General features: G+C 40.0%; 1 protein-coding gene and 1 long non-coding RNA gene across 4 annotated transcripts in view; one reads left to right on the forward strand and one right to left on the reverse strand.

The window, feature by feature from the left end:
* Positions 1-5,085, reverse strand: part of LOC143711348 (dysbindin) — a 39,742-nt gene extending 34,657 nt beyond the window's left edge. Inside the window, exon 1 of the mRNA XM_077202762.1 lies at positions 4,795-5,085. Coding sequence (XP_077058877.1) covers positions 4,795-4,837 — 43 coding nt within the window. The 5' untranslated portion in view covers positions 4,838-5,085. The remainder of the gene's footprint in view (positions 1-4,794) is intronic.
* On the forward strand, positions 1,672-22,128 carry LOC143711352 (uncharacterized). 3 transcript variants are annotated; one of them, XR_013194816.1, is made up of 3 exons: positions 1,672-3,538; positions 18,924-20,311; positions 20,563-22,128. It is a non-coding gene; the product is annotated as an uncharacterized LOC143711352 (long non-coding RNA). The 3 variants fall into 3 exon arrangements; XR_013194817.1 differs by lacking the exon at positions 1,672-3,538 and adding an exon at positions 16,784-16,854; XR_013194818.1 differs by lacking the exon at positions 1,672-3,538 and having other exon boundaries at positions 18,909-19,877; positions 19,977-20,311; positions 20,563-21,563.
* Positions 22,129-22,580: the final 452 nt, after the last annotated feature.

Here is a 22,580-nt window from a genome sequence, read left to right on the forward strand (position 1 = left end):
TTAGGTCATTTGGAACTGCTGCTGTTCATTAGTGTTTCCCTATTTTAATGATCTCTGACCTGCTGCAATTTCAAACTGCCATCCATCAAACAGCAGACAGAAACATGCCACACTGTATTCGCTTTAAACAGTCATCACTTTGCAGTATGTTCGCATAATGTGAAGGGTGATGTACCCAAAAATGCTACACACTAAACTTAGAGAAACAACATGCTTCTATGGACCTATGGACTAGTGGTTAGCACTGATGATGCCTTGACACACTGAGCTGTGTGCATGTGGGTGATGATACTTTGAGTCAGGTTTGCAAGAGTTTTTGAAAAGCATCTGACATAAGTACATATGAGGTGAGGTCATGTTCGTCACACATTTCGTGTGTGTGTGTGCGTGCGTGCGTGCGTGCGTGCGTGCGTGTGTGCGTGCGTGTGTGTGTGTGTGTGTGTGTGTGTGTGTGTGTGTGTGTGTGTGTGTGTGTGTGTGTGTGTGTGTTTGTTTTTTTATGGTGATATCAGTTAAAAAATCTAATTTTGTATTCATCTTCATCGCCCGGTGGTTTGCCTACTACACCAATGCTTAGACTTCATGACAACGTTGTTTTTGCTTTATACGCGCTTTAAACATTTTTTGCTGTTACAGAGAGCCAAGATATGCTGTTGTTGTAATGTTAGCTATAGAAACAGTACGGTTTTGAGTGCCATTGTTTGTCTGGAGCGGGTGCCGCTGGCGACTAAAAACAAATTCATGCTTATATATACTTTTGTGTACTGTATGTTCACGTTTTGTTCTTCCTTGTTTTTTGTTCATCATCTTCATCTTTTTTTATGAAGCATTGTTTTGGTTTGCTTCAGCTATGATAAAGAGACATTCACTCTTGCATTGCAAATTAATTATTTTGGGGGCGGAGCAAGGAAGGGAGGGGCGTGTTTGTTTGGGTTGATTTAACTATCAACAGTGTTTCTCAGAAATCGCTTACTTACTGTACCTTTAAGTGTCTGAGTATTACCAGAGCATATTTCTGGAAGTCTGATAAAACCTTATATAGAAATAAGAGAAGCCTAAATAGTTACTGCATAACACAGAAATTCCCTTGTCCTGTGTCGAATCTACACACACAACTGTGGTTTCCAAAACAAACTGAATTATTAATAGTGGGAGTGTATGTGTGTGCAGAATGTGTGGGTATGAAAGTTTTGGAAATAAGGAAACCCCAGAAACTAAATATCTTCAGTTATCTGACAAGGAAATGATTGTTAACAAGCTAAACTTCAATATATTTAATTCAGCATCTTTTATAAGGCAGCAACCACCAACTCTATTAGTTCTATTTTCAGATATACTGCAATTCACACAAAAGTACCAGAGAACAACATGAGTGAAACGAACTGAGAGGAATTTCTAGAAGATTCCACAATATGAGCGACATGATAATGAGTCATAAGGAAAGTATGAAGCATGGAGTAAGGAACTAGATAGCAAGTGCTGTCGACCAAAAGTACTTGAGTGTATCTTTTATCTTTTTCTCATTCATTTGCCCACATTATATACAAGCTCCTAAAGTGAGAAGATAAAAAGTAGTCCTTGTAGGTTCAGTGAAATTTCTCCCGACTTTTCATGCTATCATCTAAAGACTTGTGAGTGATACATATAGTGCTTTTAAAAAGTTTGTTGCGGTCTGATTTTCTGTATTGTTTTTTATTTGTATACATTTTACACTAAATGGCATTCAGATCTTCATCCAAAACTTATTAATTATAAAAAATTATCCTTCATGATTTAAAAATACTACAATTTACATCGTATGTCATTATAGAAAGTTATAGATCTGCCCACCAAAATCAAAATATAAAAAAACATATTTTGTGTAGTTATACATAATCTCAAAAAGACAAGGGGCAAATACTTTTTGACAGCATTTGTAGAGTCAGTTTGATTCACATCACAGTGCAATTATGAAGCCAGAATCAGCCACTATGCTTGAACACACACACAGTTATGAAGATCAAAACCAAGCATATTGTAGTCCAAAATTAATCAATTTTGATTTTGAATGCATCAGTAGGTAACAGAATCAAGTAGGCACTTCTCCTTTTTTGGAATTAATGGTCGCTAAAATGTGAAGTGTAATTTAGTACATACATTAAGTCTATTTTCCATGTCATTCAATTTTACCATATTGCCTTGTCATTTTCTCCATACAAGGCAAACCTCTGTTTCCACGCCACCCTACCTCCAGCTTTCTTTGTCATAGTGGTTCACATACTAAAGCATTCTGGGGATTCATAATTTGAGCAAAATTGAAAAATAGTATCATGTGGACAATCTAATTGCCAGTCTCAACCTCTAAGCATGTGTGTGTCTGAGACCAGAGAGTGTGGGAACTTGGACTGTTTACAGTCCCATCTGCTAAAAATGGCAGAAAAACAATTTCATTTAGAGGGATTTCAGTCAGGGTACACCCAATAAATCTAGAATCCAGTAAACTTTGACAGGTTCATCAAGTCATCAGCTCTTTAAATGTTTGGTCAAAGCAACGGAAGCCCTTTAAAAATAGAAAATCTACATAACAGATGTTTCCCCCCTAACCCAAGTAAAGTCCAAATAAGGGAGGCATTTTTCATTTTGTTATTAGTGATTCTACAAGGAGAATAATAGGTAATATGTTTTGTCACACATTCACGTGAGACCGCGGTTAGTTGCCACATGAAGTGATATGCATTTAGTCAAAAGTTCAATTACCAACAATACTTGTGCTACAAATTGTTACCAGATAAAGATGATTAGGATGAAGGAGAGTTCAAAAAGGTTTCAATGAACAAAAAGGTATTTTAATAAAATAAACTCCATGTAATCCATGTAGAGAAAGGCAACGTAAAAGTGTGTGTAACACGCACACACAAACAACAACCGACAAACACAGAGTAAAGTTGAGGAATTTAAAAGACAGTGATAATGAGGAGATGACGAACAGGTGTGATGATTTGATGAGTTTGTTTAATTGTTTATCTGTTTATTTGGATCCCCATTAGCCACTACCTAGGTAGTGAGAGCCGAGGGAGAAGCGTGACATCAGGAGGTCTAGGCGATGCCGAAGCGACGATCATCTGAGGAGGAGACAGACTACCGGAGGACTGAGTTGATGCCGGTGTGATGGAGGGCCGAGGCGTACCTGAAGGGAAAGAGGAGCCCGCTGCAGCCGTAGGGGTGGATGAACGGAGCGTAGCAAGTCCATGGCGGAGGAGCAGTGACGACTGACCGGTGGGATGAAGGAACCGGTGGAGCCGTAAGGCTGAGGGTGTCTGGTGGTGCCAAGGTTGAGCAGACAGGTCGACAGGCCAAGGCAGAGTGAGACGATCTGAGGCAGGAGGTGGAGCCACCAGATCTATCCACTCAGGCGCTAATGGTGGTTGCAGGACCTGAGGCTTGATGTGAGTGCTTGGCATTGCAGGAGATGGTGAAGGGCTGACAACCTCCAGGAGAAGTGGGGGTGGAGGACTAGCTGAGCAGGGCAGTGACGGAGGCAGACTAGACAGGGTCAAAGGTAACAATTCATTGTCCATGCAGGTGTCTGTGCTGTCTAGAAACAGCGATGAGCATTCAGAGGACACAGGAAGAAAAGTCAAACAGTCCATCAGGAACAGTGATGAAAAACTGTTGAAAACTGTTTTCAAACTGATGAAGACGTTCTCTTAATTTGCTGGTGTTTTTTCTTTTCTATTTGCATGAATTTTCTTCAGTTGCAGAAAGCTTTGTGCTATTTGCAGCACATTTCTGTATTTGGTTGCGTTGAGAGTATTTGCAGCGTGTTTCTGTATTTGGTTGCAATGTGAGTATTTGCAGTACGGTTCTGGATTTGGTTGCGTTGTGACTATTTGTAGCATATTTTTTGTATTTGGTTGCGTTGAGTATTTACAGTGTGTTTCTGTATTTGGTTGCATTGCGGGTATTTGCACTGCTTTTCTGTTTTAGGTTGCGTTGAATATTCACAGCGCGTTTCTGTATTTGGTTGTGTTGTGAGTATTTGTAGCACATGTGTTGGCAAACTGATGAAGATGTTAATTTGCTGGTGTTTTTTTGTATTTGCTGGTGCTTTCTTTAGTTGCAGTGCATTGAGCTCTGTTTGCTTCCGTAAATTACACTGTTTTCACTGGCAATAGTTTTGTATGCTGGATTCAAACAGAATAGAATATTTTTATAAATTCATTATGAAGTCTTGAAACTAAAACTGAAACATCAGCAAATATTTAAACATTTTGCTGCAAACAAGTAAACAAAACCAAACTGGCATTCATCAGATAAAAAGTATAAGATGACCGTACATTTTAATTGAAAAGATTAGTAGTCTTTTCAGGACAAGGGTTTTTTTACATAAAGGTGTGGGCAAGTTGCCATATGTTTTAAATTTTGTAATTTTATACATATTTGAGTACAGTGGTTTCATATTTTGCAAGTCTTAAACATTTAATCTTTTGTGTTTAATAATTATTTTACAATAACAGGTGGGCATGCTAAATGACAGTGAGGAATGGAGTCAGAAGAGTTAAACTTCTTGGGAAATAAAGGGAATTTTTAGGGTTTGTATCGATTTAGGAACTGATTATCAAAAATAATAACCCTAAACTGAGAAATATTCACTGGAGTAAACAGTGTGACAACTAGCCATGCATGTTATTTAATGACACAATGATTCTTCTTTTGATTAATGACTGGTCATCTGCCATGCATGTTGTCAAGCAGAGTGTAAGAAGAGTCATATCTTTATGAGCAAAATAATTCAATAAAAGGTTAAATACTCACAGGGAAGACGTTTGTTGTGCAGGTTCGTCCCCTTTGAGCTCATGACTCCAGAGTGACAGATATGCACGGCTGGGAAAACTGAGTGCTTTACCGGCAGTTTCAGTCAGTCTGCCGTCCCAGAGCAAGACTGGATTCTGACACAGCTCATCTCCCTCTCTGTCTCTGAGACTTTAGGCTGTAGATTTAGTCATGCACTTCCTCTGCAGCAGCACTAGTGGCCGCATCTGTCTGCTCAGAGTCAGACCTCGGGTCTGGGGCAAGTGGATCATACCAAGTCCACCCTCACAGAAGGAGGAGAGTTGAATTTACAAATGGGATCAGACAGAGGAAGGGGGGAGGGGTTATGTAACGAGAGAGGAAGTGCTAAGAAAATTTAAGCTAGCTCTGTCTCTCAAACTCTCTTTGTCTTAGAGGTCATTCCATGAAAGGAGAAGGATGTTTCTTTAACATTTGATGAAATGCACTAAAAACAAATCGACCATTAATGTATTCATATAATATAAACTTACTTAAAATTAAATTCAAATTAAATTTAAACGTATGTGTTTGTGTTTGTGCGTATACACACATTCATCTTTCAATGTGTGCTTTTGGATAGTCTAGTAACTCAAAGGCAGTTGATATATAATATACTGTATATACAGTACATTCAATTTCAGTGCTGTTTAAAAATCATCCTGGGATGTGCCTCATGGTTAAGAGTGTGCTAGATAATAATAATAATAATAATAATAATAATAATAATAATAATAATAATAATAATAATAATAATAATGGGGGGGGGGGGGTCTGCACTTAGTCTAGTTTTAAGATAAATACAAAAGCGCCATCTAGTGGCAATTAAACAAAACCAGGGTGCGTTTTTGTTTATTTATTTTGTTATAGCCTTCTTCATACTGGCCTGAATATTAACTTTAGGTGTAAAGTGCTACTGTGCACAGTGTTACTGTGGTACATTTACAGTTAAAAACTGCCTCTTGTGTGAATGTTAGACTAAAGAACACCCACATACAAACTATGTAGCCTATCTAAAAATGTCTAAAACATTAAATGGCATCACTCAAGTAACCAATGCAATATCTAAATTGCCAAATACAAAAAAAAACACCTCTATTTTATTACTGATTGAATACTGGTTGTTTCCTCAGTACATTCAATCACCACTGATGACAATATTGTGCATGAGAGGCTGAGAGGATCAGAATTGAGGTTAATGTTGCTCTCTGGTTTAGTACTGAAACTCCGCTTCAACTGTCCTCAGAAAATACACAGCCTCAAATGTGCAGCTGAACTTCTGTTGCGTCTGAAGATTAGTTTACCACAGCTGTAAGAGTGTGTGGGATGTGTGGAAAACATGATTGTATCAGCATTAGTTCTCTCTAAATGTCACACACACATATCTTTACAATCCAGACTGACATTCATGCAGTGTATCTGTATGAGTTTGGAGGGGTGTGTGGTGTTAAAGATCTCTTATATGACTCAGACAGAATCCTTGCGACTGTGTGTGGGCTTCACTTCAGTGTTTGTGGTCGCAGCATGTCACTAACGTTTCAGGTGCAAACAGAATAAAGCAAAAGTGCAAATGGGTTAACCTGATAATATTGACACATCTGACTGATGTTTGGGTTCAAAAGGCACACCTTAAGAAAAGAAAATGGCTTTTCACTATTCCCATAGAGTATGATTGCAGAAAAAAAAATATTAATATATATATATATATATATATATATATATATATATATATATATATATATATATATATATATATATATATATATATTTGAACGTTTATGGAGCAACAGATTTTGTGAGAAAATAAATCATAAAAGTGGTTTATTTAAAAAAAAAATCTTATAAATGTATGAGGTCGCAAGGTAGGCCTTTTACCCCACATACAGGGCAAAAGGCTCACCAGCATGGGGCAAAAGGCACACAGTATTTGTAAAAATACTGTAGCTAAAATAATATGTTTTTAATTATGTCTAAGCTAAAACTTGTGCAAAACAATCACTTTAAAGGAGCATTGCGTAGGTTCTGAAATTTCTAACCGTTACTGACACCAGTGGCCGTTAGAGAAACTGCAGGCAGTCTCATGCTCGTTCTCGGTGCGCACACTCGTAAACAATAAAAACAAAAACCACAAAAACAATAAAATAATATATTGCAAAATGGCCTGTAACTATGTCTTACCTTTGCAGTAAAAAGAAAGCCAGCTCGAGTCTGTTTTTATACGCAGCGCTGACCGGAGCTCCCTCCAAGAATCCAAGAATCAAAAGCCGCTCCAATGTTGACTCTTGTCTTTGCCCGACGCCATTCACTCTCTATCTTGGCCGAACTAGATGAGGCTTTTTTTTTTTTAAACTTACGAGGAGTTGCCGTGGGTGTCTGGATTGTCCTGGAGGCTGGTCGCTTCTTTCCGTCCGCAGAGTCCAGTTGATTCACGATACTGCTAGCGATTACCGGATTTGCCGCTGCTTACTAATGGCCGGATGTAAGCCCAAGTAGACGAGAACGCGCATGACGTCACATTTTGTGAATTTTCCCGCCAATTCGGACCCGACTCCTCCGCACACATGATAGAGGCAACCGTGGTGGACATTAAGGTGTCATTCTTTCTATTACATTATGTTGGCTCATAAATGTACAAATGAAAACTCTATCTTAAAGATTTTTTTTAAGTAAAAAGCTACGCAATGCTCCTTTAACAAAGTTTGAACTATTTTCCGTTTATTTTGATAAATAAAATAATTCATTTTTGTTCAATAATTATACTGTCATTAAAATATGTTAATATAAAAATATATTTTTATCTCATAATCATTTAATTTAGATTTACAGTACTAACATTCAATCATATTTTATTATGTGAAATGATTAATATCATATTTTTAATATTATGATGGATGAAACCATCATAATATTAAAAATTTTATATAAATAGGATCATTATATCTATAAAGTGGACACCCAACTTAATATATGATATTTACCATCTGAATCTAACCATGTCATGTCAACAAATAGAAAAGTCAGCCAGCTGTTTATTATCATGTTGATTATTGTGCCTTTAGCAGCAGGGGCGCCTTTTACCCCAAATAGCATACTTTTACATATTCTTCTGTTATTGAAAAAACAGTTGCTTTAATTAACTTGAACAAAACTTAAAATAATTATCAAGACTTTTGTCTTATAATTTTAGCGATTCTCTCTTTTTTTTAAACAAACAAAAAAACAGTTTATCCAATTAGCACAAAATCAACTTTGTGCTGCTGCCCGCAATCGCGTCAAGGATCAGTCAAAAATTCACGTGCATCTTGAAAAGCAGATGTTTTGGAAAGGGTTGCTGCAAGTTTTTGTGCAATCTAGTGGTTTAGAGGAAAACAAAATCGAAGGAGCCTTTTACCCTGTGGAGCCTTTAGCCCTGTTGTACCCTACATGTGTTTCCTGGGCTTTAAACCTTAACTGGGCAAGTAAGCAACTACCCAGCGAACACCCTAACAACCACTAATCACCCCAAATCAACACAACTTGGCATCCACCAAGAACTTCCTGGCAATCACATTATAATTACTCAAAACACCTGTCGAACCATATAGCAACATGCTAACAACTGCTGTTACCACCCAGAAACAGCATATCCACATAAAAAACAAGCATTCACAACACCTTATCAAGTGCATAGCAACACCCTTGCACTGACACACAAAACCCTAGCAACCACATAGCAAAGTGCTATTAATGATTCAAAACACCTTAGCGATTGTATAACAACAGGTCGGTCTCTGCAACTGCATTGCAATGTGTTAAAAACCAGTCACCTTATCAACTGCATAGAAACATAAGGTGTGTTCCATTCGACAGGGTCCCTACGCAGTGTTCACTGCTCCCTACTCCCTGAACACGGTACATCAGTTGAAGTGGACTTCGCTGACAATAATCGCTCATTTGGAACGCACTGCAACGTCATCAAAGAAAGGCAACAACGGGGTCTTGCAGATTATATCTTAATTAAATTAAATATTGTAATTTACTTTGCTTTCTAATTTTAAATCATATAATAGGCCTATATATACAAAACACTTAGCCTATCTAATAAATAAAAATCAAAACATTGTATTAGTTTATTAGACTGCGCCTCAGCTGCTTGACACTTTTAATTTTGTGTAGATATTCATACAATAGACTATGGAAATGTAACATTCCTCACCCCAAACGTTCATAAATACTCTAGCTTGTAAAATAATAACAATATTTATGAATACTCAAATGCATAACTGTCACAGTCCTCGTCTGCACCTGTCTGTCCTTGTCTGCACTACACTTCCCAGAATCCTCCTTGTCTCCACACCTGAACTCACTCCCTCACTTACCAGCCTGTTCCTCGTTATCATCATCTGTGTCACCTGTCTTCACATCATTATGGTTCATTTGTCTCTGTATTTAGTTTCTTCTGTTCAGTCTGTCTTTGTCGGTTCTCGTCTATGTTAACTGGTGTTTGCATCCGCTCTGTCTGCCTGTACCTGTTTGTTGTTTTGATTTATAGTAAAGTTTATTGTTTATTTGAATTCCTCGTCTCCTCGTGCTTCCTGCCATACACCACCCGTGACAGAAGAACCGACCAAGACAAAAGATGGACGAAGCTGGATCAATTTTGTGTTCTATTACCCAGAATGGCCGTGGGATAGAATCTTACGTAGAGGAGTTCATTAAGTACAGCCATCAAACCTCGCTCTCTGATCAGCAGTTGGGGGATCTATTTTGGAGTGGACTCGATTCACACTTCTACTCGTGGATCCCGCCCAGAAATCCCGGTGAGACCATTGAGTGGTACCTGGATCTTGTGCTGTGGTTGAGTGGCTCAACCCTCACCGTAGGCGAGGTTGATGACATAGCCACTCAACCACCGTCTCCAGCCATCTCCACCACGCCTACCATCAAACCAGCCTCCGGATCAGTATATGGACGTCCTGGACTGGTTTCCTGCATAGCCGATCCCCCACTTATATCAGCACGTGCTGCCAGGAAGGCCATAGTCCCAGAGACCGTCCAGCCAGAGACCGTCCAGCCAGAGACCGTCCAGCCAGAGACCGTCCAGCCAGAGACCGTCCAGCCAGAGACCGTCCAGCCAGAGACCGTCCAGCCAGAGACAGTCCAGCCAGCTCTGGATGACGCAGTGCTACTTGTGGGATCCATGGCTGTTGTGTGTGTGTGGGCAGCACACACATTCATTTCAGCCCATGAACCCAGCCCTGAGCTTCCTTCGCCGCTGGTCCCGTCCAGCCCTGAGCTTCCTTCGCCGCTGGTCCCGTCCAGCCCTGAGCTTCCTTCGCCGCTGGTCCCGTCCAGCCCTGAGCTTCCTTCGCCGCTGGTCCCGTCCAGCCCTGAGCTTCCTTCGCCGCTGGTCCCGTCCAGCCCTGAGCTTCCTTCGCCGCTGGTCCCGTCCAGCCCTGAGCTTCCTTCGCCGCTGGTCCCGTCCAGCCCTGAGCTTCCTTCGCCGCTGGTCCAGTCCAGCCCTGAGCTTCCTTTGCCCCTGGTCCAGTCCAGCCCTGAGCTTCCTTTGGAGCTGGTCCAGTCCAGCCCTGAGCTTCCTTCGCCGCTGGTCCCGTCCAGCCCAGAGACCTCTTCGCCGCTGGTCCCGTCCAGCCCAGAGACCCCTTTGCCGCTGGTCCCGTCCAGCCCAGAGACCCCTTTGCCACTGGTCCCGTCCAGCCCAGAGACCCCTTCACCGCTGGTCCCGTCCAGACCAGAGACCCCTTCACCGCTGGTTCCGTCCAGCCCAGAGACTGGTAATGACTCTGTCACTCTCCCCTTTAATTTTTTTGGGGGGGGCCATAGGCCCTCGCCGTGGCCGCTCGAAGGGTCCTCATCGCCGTGGCCGCCCGAAGGGTCCTCACCGCCGTGGCCGCCCGAAGGGTCCTCACCGCCGTGGCCGCCCGAAGGGTCCTCACCGCCATGGCCGCCCGAAGGGTCCGCACCGCCATGGCCGCCCAAAGGGTCCCCACCGCCCTGGATGCCCGAGGGTCCGACAGCTCCACCCTGGACGCCCGAGGTTTCGTCTGCTCAGCCACGCCCACGTCCTGCTCCGCCCTGGCCACGCCCACGTCCTGCTCCGCCCTGGCCACGCCCACGTCCTGCTCCGCCATGGCCACGCCCACGTCCTGCTCCGCCATGGCCACGCCCACGTCCTGCTCCGCCATGGCCGCCTGGTCCATCCTGGAGTCCATCCTCCTACACCCGGTCCGCCTTCCCGTTACAGACTCCAGGATGCCCACCCTCCCACCCCTGTTTTAAGGCGTGAGGTCACGCCTACCGGGAGGGGGGAGTAATGTCACAGTCCTCGTCTGCACCTGTCTGTCCTTGTCTGCACTACACTTCCCAGAATCCTCCTTGTCTCCACACCTGAACTCACTCCCTCACTTACCAGCCTGTTCCTCGTTATCATCATCTGTGTCACCTGTCTTCACATCATTATGGTTCATTTGTCTCTGTATATAGTTTCTTCTGTTCAGTCTGTCTTTGTCGGTTCTCGTCTATGTTAACTGGTGTTTGCATCCGCTCTGTCTGCCTGTACCTGTTTGTTGTTTTGATTTATAGTAAAGTTTATTGTTTATTTGAATTCCTCGTCTCCTCGTGCTTCCTGCCATACACCACCCGTGACAATAACGTTACGTAAACTCAGAACCGTTAGAAATTTAAATTTAAAATCTCTTCCAACGGCTCTGCTCTATGGTTAGTTCAGACTTATGACGCCAATGACAGTTGGTTGATTTTCGCTCTCCACTTCCTGTGAAGTGATGTATCGATGTTCCCTTATTCCCTACGCCGTTTGCAGTGCCCTTCGAACTGAAGATGTTCGTTCCCTTCGGATTGGAATCTCACTTAAGATGGTGAAATACCCTGTGAAGTCCACTTTGCAGTCCACTTGCAGTCGAATGGAACACACCTAACCTAACAAGCAGACACAATATCGTACCAGTTGCATAGCAACACCATTGAACTGAAACACAAAACCCTAGCAACCACATACCACTAACACTAACAACAACTCAGAACACCTTAAAACCCATATAACAACATTCGGACATCTGCCTTTCATAATAACACTTTAGAAACCACATAATAATATCCTTTCAACAGGCCAGAATACCTTAGCCTGGCTCCGCCCTCCTATACGTACTTCCGCTCAATTTTCATTTTCCTTCAGTACTACGTATGGGATTGTGCTGTAGTCTTTGGTTTCCTCCAGTCAATTTTTTACCAGGCCAATCAGCGAACAGAGGGAGTTGAGAACGATGACGTTGATGTCGTGCGTTATTTTGAGTTGTAGTTCAGTAATGGCAGTGGAGAAAGATGCGAGCGAAGCCATTCTGCTGAATATCAAAAAAGTTAGAGCTGGAGCAAGATCAATCTTTGCTTCGTTTTGTTGGTGGCCATGATGTTGTGGCCCTCCTCCCCATGGGGTTCGACATGACATTCGTCACGACCAAACTTTAGCGATTGGTTATGGCAGATCCAATAGTTTTAGACTTCAATAGAGTACCCGCCTACAAGGAAGTTAACGCTTGTCAATGGAGCGGTGCCAGACTCTATGTACAAATGAAAGGTACAAGAGTCTGGTGGGACCAGGCTAAGAATACCTAGCAACTGTAATCAAATTTAGAATGCATTAGCAGCCATTTAACAACACCCTGGCATCTACCCTAGAAAATACATTGCAACGTGCTAAAAAACAGTCAGAACACTTTATCTAATGCATAGCAACAACCCAGAACACCATATAATGAACTAACAGGCTCTCAAAAAACCTTATCAAATGGCACAAAACCCTATCAACTGCATAGGCATTAATGTCCACTGTGGTCTCAAAAGTCTCTCCAGTTGAAAATGCTTAGAATAACAAATTCTTCTGCGGTAGATCCTTTTCCTAGTTAGCACCCAAACTCTGGAACAATCTTCCTAGAGTTGTTTGGCAGGCAGACACATTCTGTCAAGTTTACCCTATATGGTTCATTCCTTCCTTTAATTAGTTCCCATCACTAGATTCTAACAGTGCTACTGATGCTCTTTGCTCCACTCTAACAGCTTGTGTAGACAACTTTTGCCCCCTTTCATGTAGACAGCCTGCGCCACCCCTTCCGCCCCCTGGCTATCTGATGTTCTTCACAAGCATCATTCTAAATTGAGACGAAGTGGCACAAAATGAAAGATACCACTTACCTTACTTTGTACCAGTCACTCCTCTCTTCTTTCTCTGCAAATGTCTCCACTGCTAAAAGAACATTCTACCACAAACAAATTAACAATACTTCTGACTCTTGTACGCTTTTCCTCTCTTCCTTGTCCTCCTCCCCCTCCTTCCTCAACTCTAACAGCTGATGACTTTGCCACATTCTTCATAAATTGAACAACAACCATCGGCGGCCAATTCTCCACACCACAAACTGACAAATACATCTTAACAGCGAACACACACATACACTCCCCTTCTTCTCTCTGCTCTCAGAGGCAGAAGTCCCCAAACTCATCATTTCCAATCACCCGACAACCTATCTGCTTGATCCTATTCCCACTGATCTCTTTCAAGCCGTTTCTTTTTCATTTGTACCTGCACTCACTCACATCATCAACACCTCTCTTCACCCTGGTATTCCCACAGCATTTAAGCAGGCTCAGATAACCCCACTGCTTCTGAAACCCACTCCAATCCAGCACTTTTAAAAAACTACAGACCGGTATCCCTTTTTCAACTCATTGCCAATCGAGTCGTGTTGAACCAAGTCTCTTCCTTTCTACACAGAACCTCCTGCTCAACAACCAGCCACTCAACTGAGACTCCCTTTCTCTAAGTTATTAAAGCTCTGAGACTGGCAAGAGCAGCTTCCAAATCTTGCTGGATCTGTCTGCTGGTTTTGACATGGTTAACCAACAGATCCTAATATCAACCCTCATGACAATAGGCATCTCAGAAACCGCACTTCAGTGCTTCAACTCTTGGTCCAAGACTATTGTTATGCTCTCTTGGCAGGCCTTCCACCATGTACTGTCAAACCTCTGCAACAGATCCAGAGTGCAGCAGTGAGAGTGGTCTTTAACAAGCCAAAGGGAGCACACATCACAACTCTCCTTATCAGTTTGCACTGGTTGCCAATAGCCGCTGGCATCAAACTTAAGGCACTGAACATGCATAATGTTGTCACAGCACGTGCATAATGTTGCACTATTGTTGATTTGATTGCTTCTATTGTTCTCCTCATTTGTAAGTCACTTTGGATAAAAGCATCTACTACATTTTTAAATGTCAAATGTAAATGCTAAAAGATTGTTTGGCTGCGTAAATTAGGTCAACTGGGAACACTTCCAATAAGATCCGATGTACTTGTTACATCGTAAGAGGAATTACATCTATGCTATTATTAGTCTGTTTGTCTCATTCTTAACCTAAGGTTACTGTAGTCAGCCGGATCTGCTCTGTCTCCAGACCAAATGGTAAACCTGCACCTAGAGACAACCAAAACACAGCCCTGGATGTCAGCGGAGACTACAACAACTAGACAAGCCCTAGAAACCGATCCACTAAAGACCTCGTTGACTAGAGCATCGGCACAGATCCTCAGCAAGTCCTCTGCATAGACCCTATGGTCAGCTTCAACACCTTGCACATTATATCGGCATGATTTATCCCTGAAATAAGGAAATGGATGAAATATTGTAAACGAGCAGCCTGGAATAATAATCACACCATTAGCCAGAAGAGAACTGGCCCCCCAACAGAGCCTGGTTTCTCACAAGATTTTTCTCCATTGTCACCTGATGGAGTTTGGTTCCTTGCCACAGTCACCTGTGGCTTGCTCAGATAGGGACACTTAATATTCAGAAACACTGTATATTAAGTGTACTGAAGAAAGACTTTACTGACGGATGAGAATTGAACTGAGCTAGATGATTGCATTACTGTTTTCTCCAGTGCTACTTTATTGTTGAATTGAACTCATTTCATAATTGATGAACTTTACATAGTCATTAAACTGAACTGAATCAACACTGAACTGTCTTCAGCTAAACAATGACACTATTGTTTTATAGAGCTGCTTTACCTCAGAATTGAATTCTGTTTGCATAATTGATCATCACTTTCCTGCTTGTTACCGTAAAGCTGCTATATGAAACAATTTATAATGCTGTATAACAATGCTATATAAGCAGAGGTGACTTGACTTGGCTTGACTTGACATAGCAAAGCTCTTACAACCATTCAGAATTCAGAACTTAGCAACTGCATAGAAATGCCCTAGCAACTGCCTTCAACCCAGATACCACCCAGAAACCCTTAGAACAGGTGTTTTCAAACTGTAGGTCACGAAACATGTGTGGGTCGCAGAGTGGGATGAGGGCAGCAACATTTTTGTTTCTAGAATGTCACACACACAAACAGGTTGCATGATGTACCAACTAGGGCTGAAACGATTCCTCGAGTTACTCGAGTTACTCGATTACAAAAATTCCTCGAGGCAAAAACTCTGCCTCGAAGCCTGGTTAAATTCCTATGACGCGCACTATAGGCGCGGCGCAGGGATTACACACTTAATTCACTTAATACACTTAACTCGCTGAAACAAGGTGACGTAGTCTAAGCCTATTGATGTTCGCTGATTTTAATCCCATACTGTATTTGTAGCGATGTCGTCGTGATGCGGTTTGACTAGATATGATTTTTAGCTTTTTTAAGTAGTAAACGTAACTATCACGTTCAATTGCAAGAGAGTATAGCCTTAAAAAGGAACCCCTTCACACACACACACACACACACACACACACACACACACACACACACACACACGCCAGTCAGACCGATTGCAGCAATGCATCACATACGGTTAAACTTTTATGTAGCCACGCAACAATAATTTCAGCATGCATTCACTGTTACACACCGGGACGTGATGGAGGAACAAATATTGTATTGCAGTCTTTGCGAGACCTTGTTTGTATTTCACGTCTGCCAAATACAGACAACAACAAAAAATTAAAGTCCCCAGCCTGTTGGTTTTTAATAAAGATTCGGAGTACTCATTTTTCAGTTAAAACACACGGAACAAAAAGTGCGTCGGCTTGTACTGCGTGTTCAACAACAAGTCACGTTACAGCTCTTCTTCAGCGTTAAACTACCAGAATACACAAATATGCTTAGATGCTTAGAGAGGTTATATTATAACATCTTAAAGGAAAATTCACATATGAGATAGCTTTATAACTTGCATACTATATAACTTATAGTATATAACTTATAACAGCTTTAACTGAAATAGACACAAGTTTAATATAACTATTCTGTTAATAAAACACACACACAAAAAAAAATCCGATTACTCGATTAATTGATCGATTAAGTGCTAGATTAATCGATTACAAAAATAATCGATAGCTGCAGCCCTAGTACCAACATTAAATAGAAATCGCTATATTGCTAAGTCAGTGCGATTTTGGAATCGCAAACTGGCTACGATTTAATTAGATACAGTAAATATGTCAGCATTGTGTTTCATGAAGTGTGCACGTGCAAATTGTGATAACAATTTTCAGCGGCTCGGTTCATTAAGCGGTTTGGTGCTCATCATTAACGAGAAGAAACTTGTTTACTCCAACCACTGCCCTGCATTCTGCATGAGATTGCATTACACCGGAGAATTCATATGACACGAAAGGCTGATTCAGGTCTGGGCTGTATGTTTCCTAAAAGCTTTTTTAATTTCTTTAAACTTGTTCTGCCATGACTGTTTAAATCAGTTGAGGCAGCCGAATAAAACTATTGGTTATTCTTCATTCATGCTTAAAAAATTATTTTGGAGAGAGAGAGAGAGAGAGAGAGAGAGAGAGAGAGAGAGAGAGAGAGAGAGAGAGAGTCAGCGTCAGACAGAGTTGAGAGGAGAGTGGGAGAGACTGAGAGAGAGTAGGAGGAATGAAAATAAGAGTTTATATGCAAGTCAGCATCACAACTGGATGCGCAGCATTTCAGCAACACATGCCCTTATGTTACATAAAGCAAGGGGCTGTCTAGAGGTAAGATACATCTTTAATAATGTGTTTTGGCTGAAGTGGTACCTCTTTTATACTTGAGAAATCATTATATAGAGTCAGAAATTAGGACTGTAAAATGTTGTTTCGTAAACGTTAATTTTTATTTGCAGTAATATGAATATATTTAAGCACAAGTTGTTGTTTTAAAATTATTTTAAAAAATAGTTCAATTTAGTTGTTTCATTTCATTTCATAACACTTTTGCTTTCATAAGTCAGCCTACATTATTTAATTTGCATGTTATGCACAGTTTCATTTTTAGCTTTAGAGAGAACAGTATGATATTACCAGAGCCAGAACCTCCTCTTTAACAAATGCAAGATATATTGTGATTATGTGCTGTCATTGCTATGTAGATGGAACACTTAGAAAAAGAAGAACAATAATTTTATATATATATAAATACATACATACATACATACATACATTTTACAGATACTCTAGAATTTCTCTTGAACTGTTTGAAGTCGGCATAGAATAGATATATCATGCTGTAGATAAATTGCAGAACTGATAAGGATTCTTTTAGATCATTCAGTTGTTTATGCAATTCTGATTAATTTCTTTTTAGCACCAATTCCATGATAAATATTCACTTTTGCATGGAAAAATCAACCCACCGTAATTAGCCATTCTTGTATTTGCCTATCCCTCATTCAAATAAGCCCTTTGGTGCTGATGTTTTGTATAGTATTGTCTGAGAGGGTGTTATTGAAAAATGGTCTCTTTATGTTCTAAAGTATATGTATAGATTGAGGGCTATAAATATTGGATGACAGTATTAGTCATTTCATTTGAATAAAGAGCTGAAGGATTTGAATAGGTAAATACCTATTTCAACAGTTCATACATCAGGTGATAATATGTGATAAGTATAATGTCCTTCTGACAGCGTGGGAATTGAAAACTTTCATAAGTTCAATATTTGGGTTTAAAATCAAAGGAAAAGGACAGATTGTATCCCCTTCAGAAATTAGATCAAACAAATATTTAGTTGTTCTTGATTCATTTCATACCAAAAACAGTATGTGTTTTTAAACCTTTCCTACTTGTCAGTTATTTCACTCTTAACTCTTCTAGCAGTCCAACATGCACTGTTATTATGGAAAATTTGTAGCCAAAGCCCTGACAGGGGGGCAGACTGAAGTTTGTAGACTAAAGGCTGGCGTGAGGCAGACCGTCTGGTGCTGAATGCTGTTATTAGTGTACCATTAAGTTTTCAAATTGTTAGTGAAGAGGCACTTGTAAAGTATAGAGCACTCTTTCCACAGTGTTACACTTGGATAAAAAAAGAAATTATTTCGGCAGTTAAAGGAGATAAATAGAAACATTAAGACAGAGCCATGCAATAAAGCAGTTTTTTTTCTGATCAAAACAACACTACCTTACCATGATGTAATGAAATGCACTTTTTAAGTAATCTGATGTATTTCTGAGTTAAACAGGATATTCAGAGATTATGATGATTACATTATGAAAAATAGTCCGGTGTTTGGAGGGAGGGATTACAAAATAAACTGTTACTCAATATTTTTTTCAGAGGAAGATCTAATTATTACATTTTAAGAAAAGTTAAGAAAAGTTTTTCGAGTAATTTTTAATATGAAATATATGGTCTGATGAATCATGAGACCATGCATTAAGACAGTAAATAGCGTCATATTTGATTTTATGTTGAATTTAAATTTTTGTTTGTTGTCATTTGCTGATACAAAAATGGTCTTAGACTTTATACTGAATGCGTGAATGCGGCATTACACAAAAGCTAAAATTGCCATTGTCATTGCTTTTGTAGAAAATTTGCTAGACGCATGTGTAATTGTCAAGCAATATTTATTTATTTACTTGACGAATAAATTGTCTATTTAGTAAATGTGTGGTGCCCAGTTGGTTATTTTAATGTTAAATGTAAACTTCGAAAAGAATGTGCCTCCTAAAAGTACAAAATAGAAAACTTCACAATATACTGTATTATTTAAGTTTACAGAGGGGTTTTAAGACTTAATATTGTATCTGTTGCCTAAAGGTGCTTTGTTTTTTTTGTTTTTCAGAAATTCTTAGCACTGGAAACCACCCAACAGTTCTCCAGTTAGTGTGATGCCATAAGTCTCCATTAATATCAAAATCAATGTACCCATCACAACAACACAAAGAACTATCAAAGCCTTGAATGCTAAGAGTTGATGCCCTAAGATTCTGAAAGCATCTTAAATGATATTTCCCATAAGCAAATTGACACCATAAACAATTCATAAACTAAGTTATTGACATTTCTCCACAACCACTAAGCAAGACGTTTAAAGAGAGAACGAGAAGGACAACAGATCATTTATGTCAAATGTGATACAGTGCAATCTTTGTTGTGCTGATGGCAAGAAATACAAGTTCCTCCTCAGTATTAGATAAATGGAATTCTGTACCAAATTCCAATGAACAGTCATCTGAACATATTTTTAAAACCCCCTCACCCTTTTGGAATCAGGAATTAATATTCAGAAGACCTAGACATGTACGGGAGTCCACACCTGACATTGTCACAGATGCATTTAACTTGTATAATTACAGGTACGATTTAGGCTCTGTGACTCCTGACCTCTCTTGTGTTATTGGAGCGAATCAGATCCACTCTTCACTGAGTCAGAACTCTACTAGCAGTATATATCTGCCACCTTCATCAAAATTACTTGTGACTGACCCAAATACGCTGCATAGTATTGGAAGGGATACTTCATACTGGAGTTATTTAACTCCAGGAGTAGGACATGGACTTGTCAAAGGTTTCAGAAAGCTGCCTAATCCACAAGTCGACCCGTTGTCAGCTTCTTATTACTATACAGGGGTTGTTAGGGACGTTCGAAGAAGAGATATTCCAAATGAGGAAGTCAAAATGTGCATGCAAAATGAGAGATCAAAGTATTCACATTGGTACCACGAACCACAAAGTCAAAGAATCTGCTCCAAAAGAGACAGTGAGAGACATTATGTGAAAAACAACCCAGTTCTAGGTTCGCTACTTTATACAGATTCTAATAAAAAGTATTTTAAACACAACACAAAATACAACCATCATCAGCCGCTTGATTTGAACTGTTCTACTCATGCAGTGCCTGAAGGATCAAAGTGGCAAGGTGAAAATCAAACAAGAGAGGAGCTCCCCCTACTGGTCTGGAGAGGAGATGCAGGATTGAACACTATCACACAATCTACATCCTCCTCTTCTGCCCTATGCATTCTCCATCGCTTTATAGAAGGCTCTTTGGTGGAGCTTGAGGGTGGTCGACTGAAGCGGGTGGAGGATTTAAGGACAGAAGATTTGGAGCAGTGTGCTCAATTACATCCTGAGCTGATGCTGAAACGTTTCACTGTATTAAAGATCACACCTTCACAGACACCTGCGCTGTCTTGTTTGCACGTGGAGATTGAGCATGACCACTCGCAGGTAAGCACACACATGGACAGAAAATATTCCTGATATGCTGCATATTGATATTGAATTAGGTTTATATTATATATTTATATATTGATATTGAATTACTATTCCAACCATCTTCTCTGAAACAGAAAATATGTGTTCTGCCAAGGATCTCTTTTTTTAGAACAATGAAAGGACATAAGGAGTAAAAATTATATTAAATGATAATGTCATTTTCGGGTGAACTATTCTTTAAAATTTTAAAACATTTTCTGCAGTTGTCTCTGGAGGTGAGTGAAGGGCTGCCTTTCATCGTGTGTGGGCATGGCTGGTCCTCCTGTAACCCTCAACACACAAGTCAATCCTGCAGACTACAATGCCGCCAACTAAGGGTGGGCGACGTGTGCTTGGCACTGACGCATATGTCCGCCTCTTCATCACAACATACCAATCAGGGCATAACTGAAGTGGGTGGACATCATTTGGTCCCGAAGTGTAATGCCGAAAAGAAGCCCACACCACAGATAAAAGATAAATCAAGAAAGAGACACTTCACAGCTCCTGAGTTCAGGGAAATTCCAAAAATCAAAGATTGAGCAAATAAAGGCTGAATTATATATTGTTGAATTATTACCAAAAAGTTTATTTGTCTTTTAAAAATATCAGAATTAGTCAAATTTTCAATTACGCATTTTGCAAACACTTTTATCCAAAGCAACTTACTTTGCATTTCAAGGAACACATTTTTATATTATTATCAGTTCTCAGTTATTGCTTTCCCTGGGAATCGAACCCATGACCTTAGCGCTACAAGCATCAATGCTTTACTGTTTGAGCTACAGGAAAGCGCAAAGCAAATATTACACTTATACATCAGTAGGCCTATGTGTACATTGTAACTGCCATCTTTTGCAAATATGTTTATGTACATAGTAACTGCAATGTTACCAAATCAAGTACACTACCATTCAAAAGTTTGGCGTCAGTAAGATTTATGGTCACACTTTATATGAGGTTTACTATGTACTTACATAAAAAACAAGATGGTACAATATACGTATTGAGTTCATGCTGTATAGCAAAACGCTTTTGCTGCTATTGCGGTAGGATACATGTAAGGTTAGGGACAGGTTTGGTGGTTTGGGTAGGTTTAAGAGTGGGGTAAGGGGTAAGGGAAGGGTCAACAGTGTAATTATAGCAAGGCCATAGCCATGTCTTAAAAAGGTTTGCATTAAAATTGTAAAACAATAGTTATATGAATAACATACATTTTCCATTCAAAACAGCCATATTTGTGAAATAAGTCAGGTAGTTTGCATCACTGGATGTTACTGTCAGTCATTTAACTTTTTAATTATAAACCAGTTGACATGTATTAAATGATTTTCTTTTTACATATTTTATTTAGGATACTCTTTTGAACTGAGGCTTCTTGCTGTAAACTCGGCCTACTTTGATTTGATTGGCCATTTCAATCAATTTGACAGTGATGAATGCTGAGGAAGACCAAAGTATAAATGTAACTTTTAAACCTTTGTCATCATAACAACATACAGAGTGATGCACAATGGAGTGCAGCAGAGCAAGAATTTCAAATATTGGATAATAAAAATAAATGTTTTCTTGACCCAAATCAGCATATTAGTAATAAGAGTTATGGCTGCTGAAAAATCACAGGAATTAATTACAATTTAAAATATATTATAGAACTTTTTTTATGTAATAATATTTCACAATCTTTTGTGAGCATAGAGACTACTTTCAATAAAGATTTAAAGTGTAAATTGCAGTTTATATTTTTCACGAAGACAATGTGCTTATTAAACAAAAAGATAAGAACCGCCCACCATTGTTTTGTATGGTTTTTTATACCAAATTGCTGAATATAATATGAAAAGTTGGTACTTTTTACAGTGGTTTTAAGCACTCCCTCTCTCTTAAACTAGGCTGGGCGTGACGTCATAAAAGGGACTCCAAGCCTAGAGTCACCGTTAGTCTAACGGCAAGTAGGCTAGCAGTTATAATGGAGACCTAACTCAGCTAGCAAAAATGTTGTTGATTAATAAAATAACTCAATTGTAAACATACTCATGTGCTGGCTGGCTTCAAGAGGACCGTGATCCTGCCTGAAATGAGAGTAAGCTATTCGCAAAAAAAAACGGGTTCAGGCAGCATGCGTCAAAACCAGGATGCTGTGTGAGGCACGTCAGATTTGCCGGTCGCGGGACGAGCTGCTCCACTAAACTCCAAAACGGGTTCACCTCACGGCAGCACATACAGTACTCTCCACTGCTTA

The sequence above is a fragment of the Siphateles boraxobius genome, unplaced genomic scaffold (assembly GCF_051911475.1).
Source record: "Siphateles boraxobius isolate OS27281-9 unplaced genomic scaffold, OSU_SipBor_1 5, whole genome shotgun sequence".
Lineage (NCBI taxonomy): Eukaryota > Metazoa > Chordata > Actinopteri > Cypriniformes > Leuciscidae > Siphateles > Siphateles boraxobius.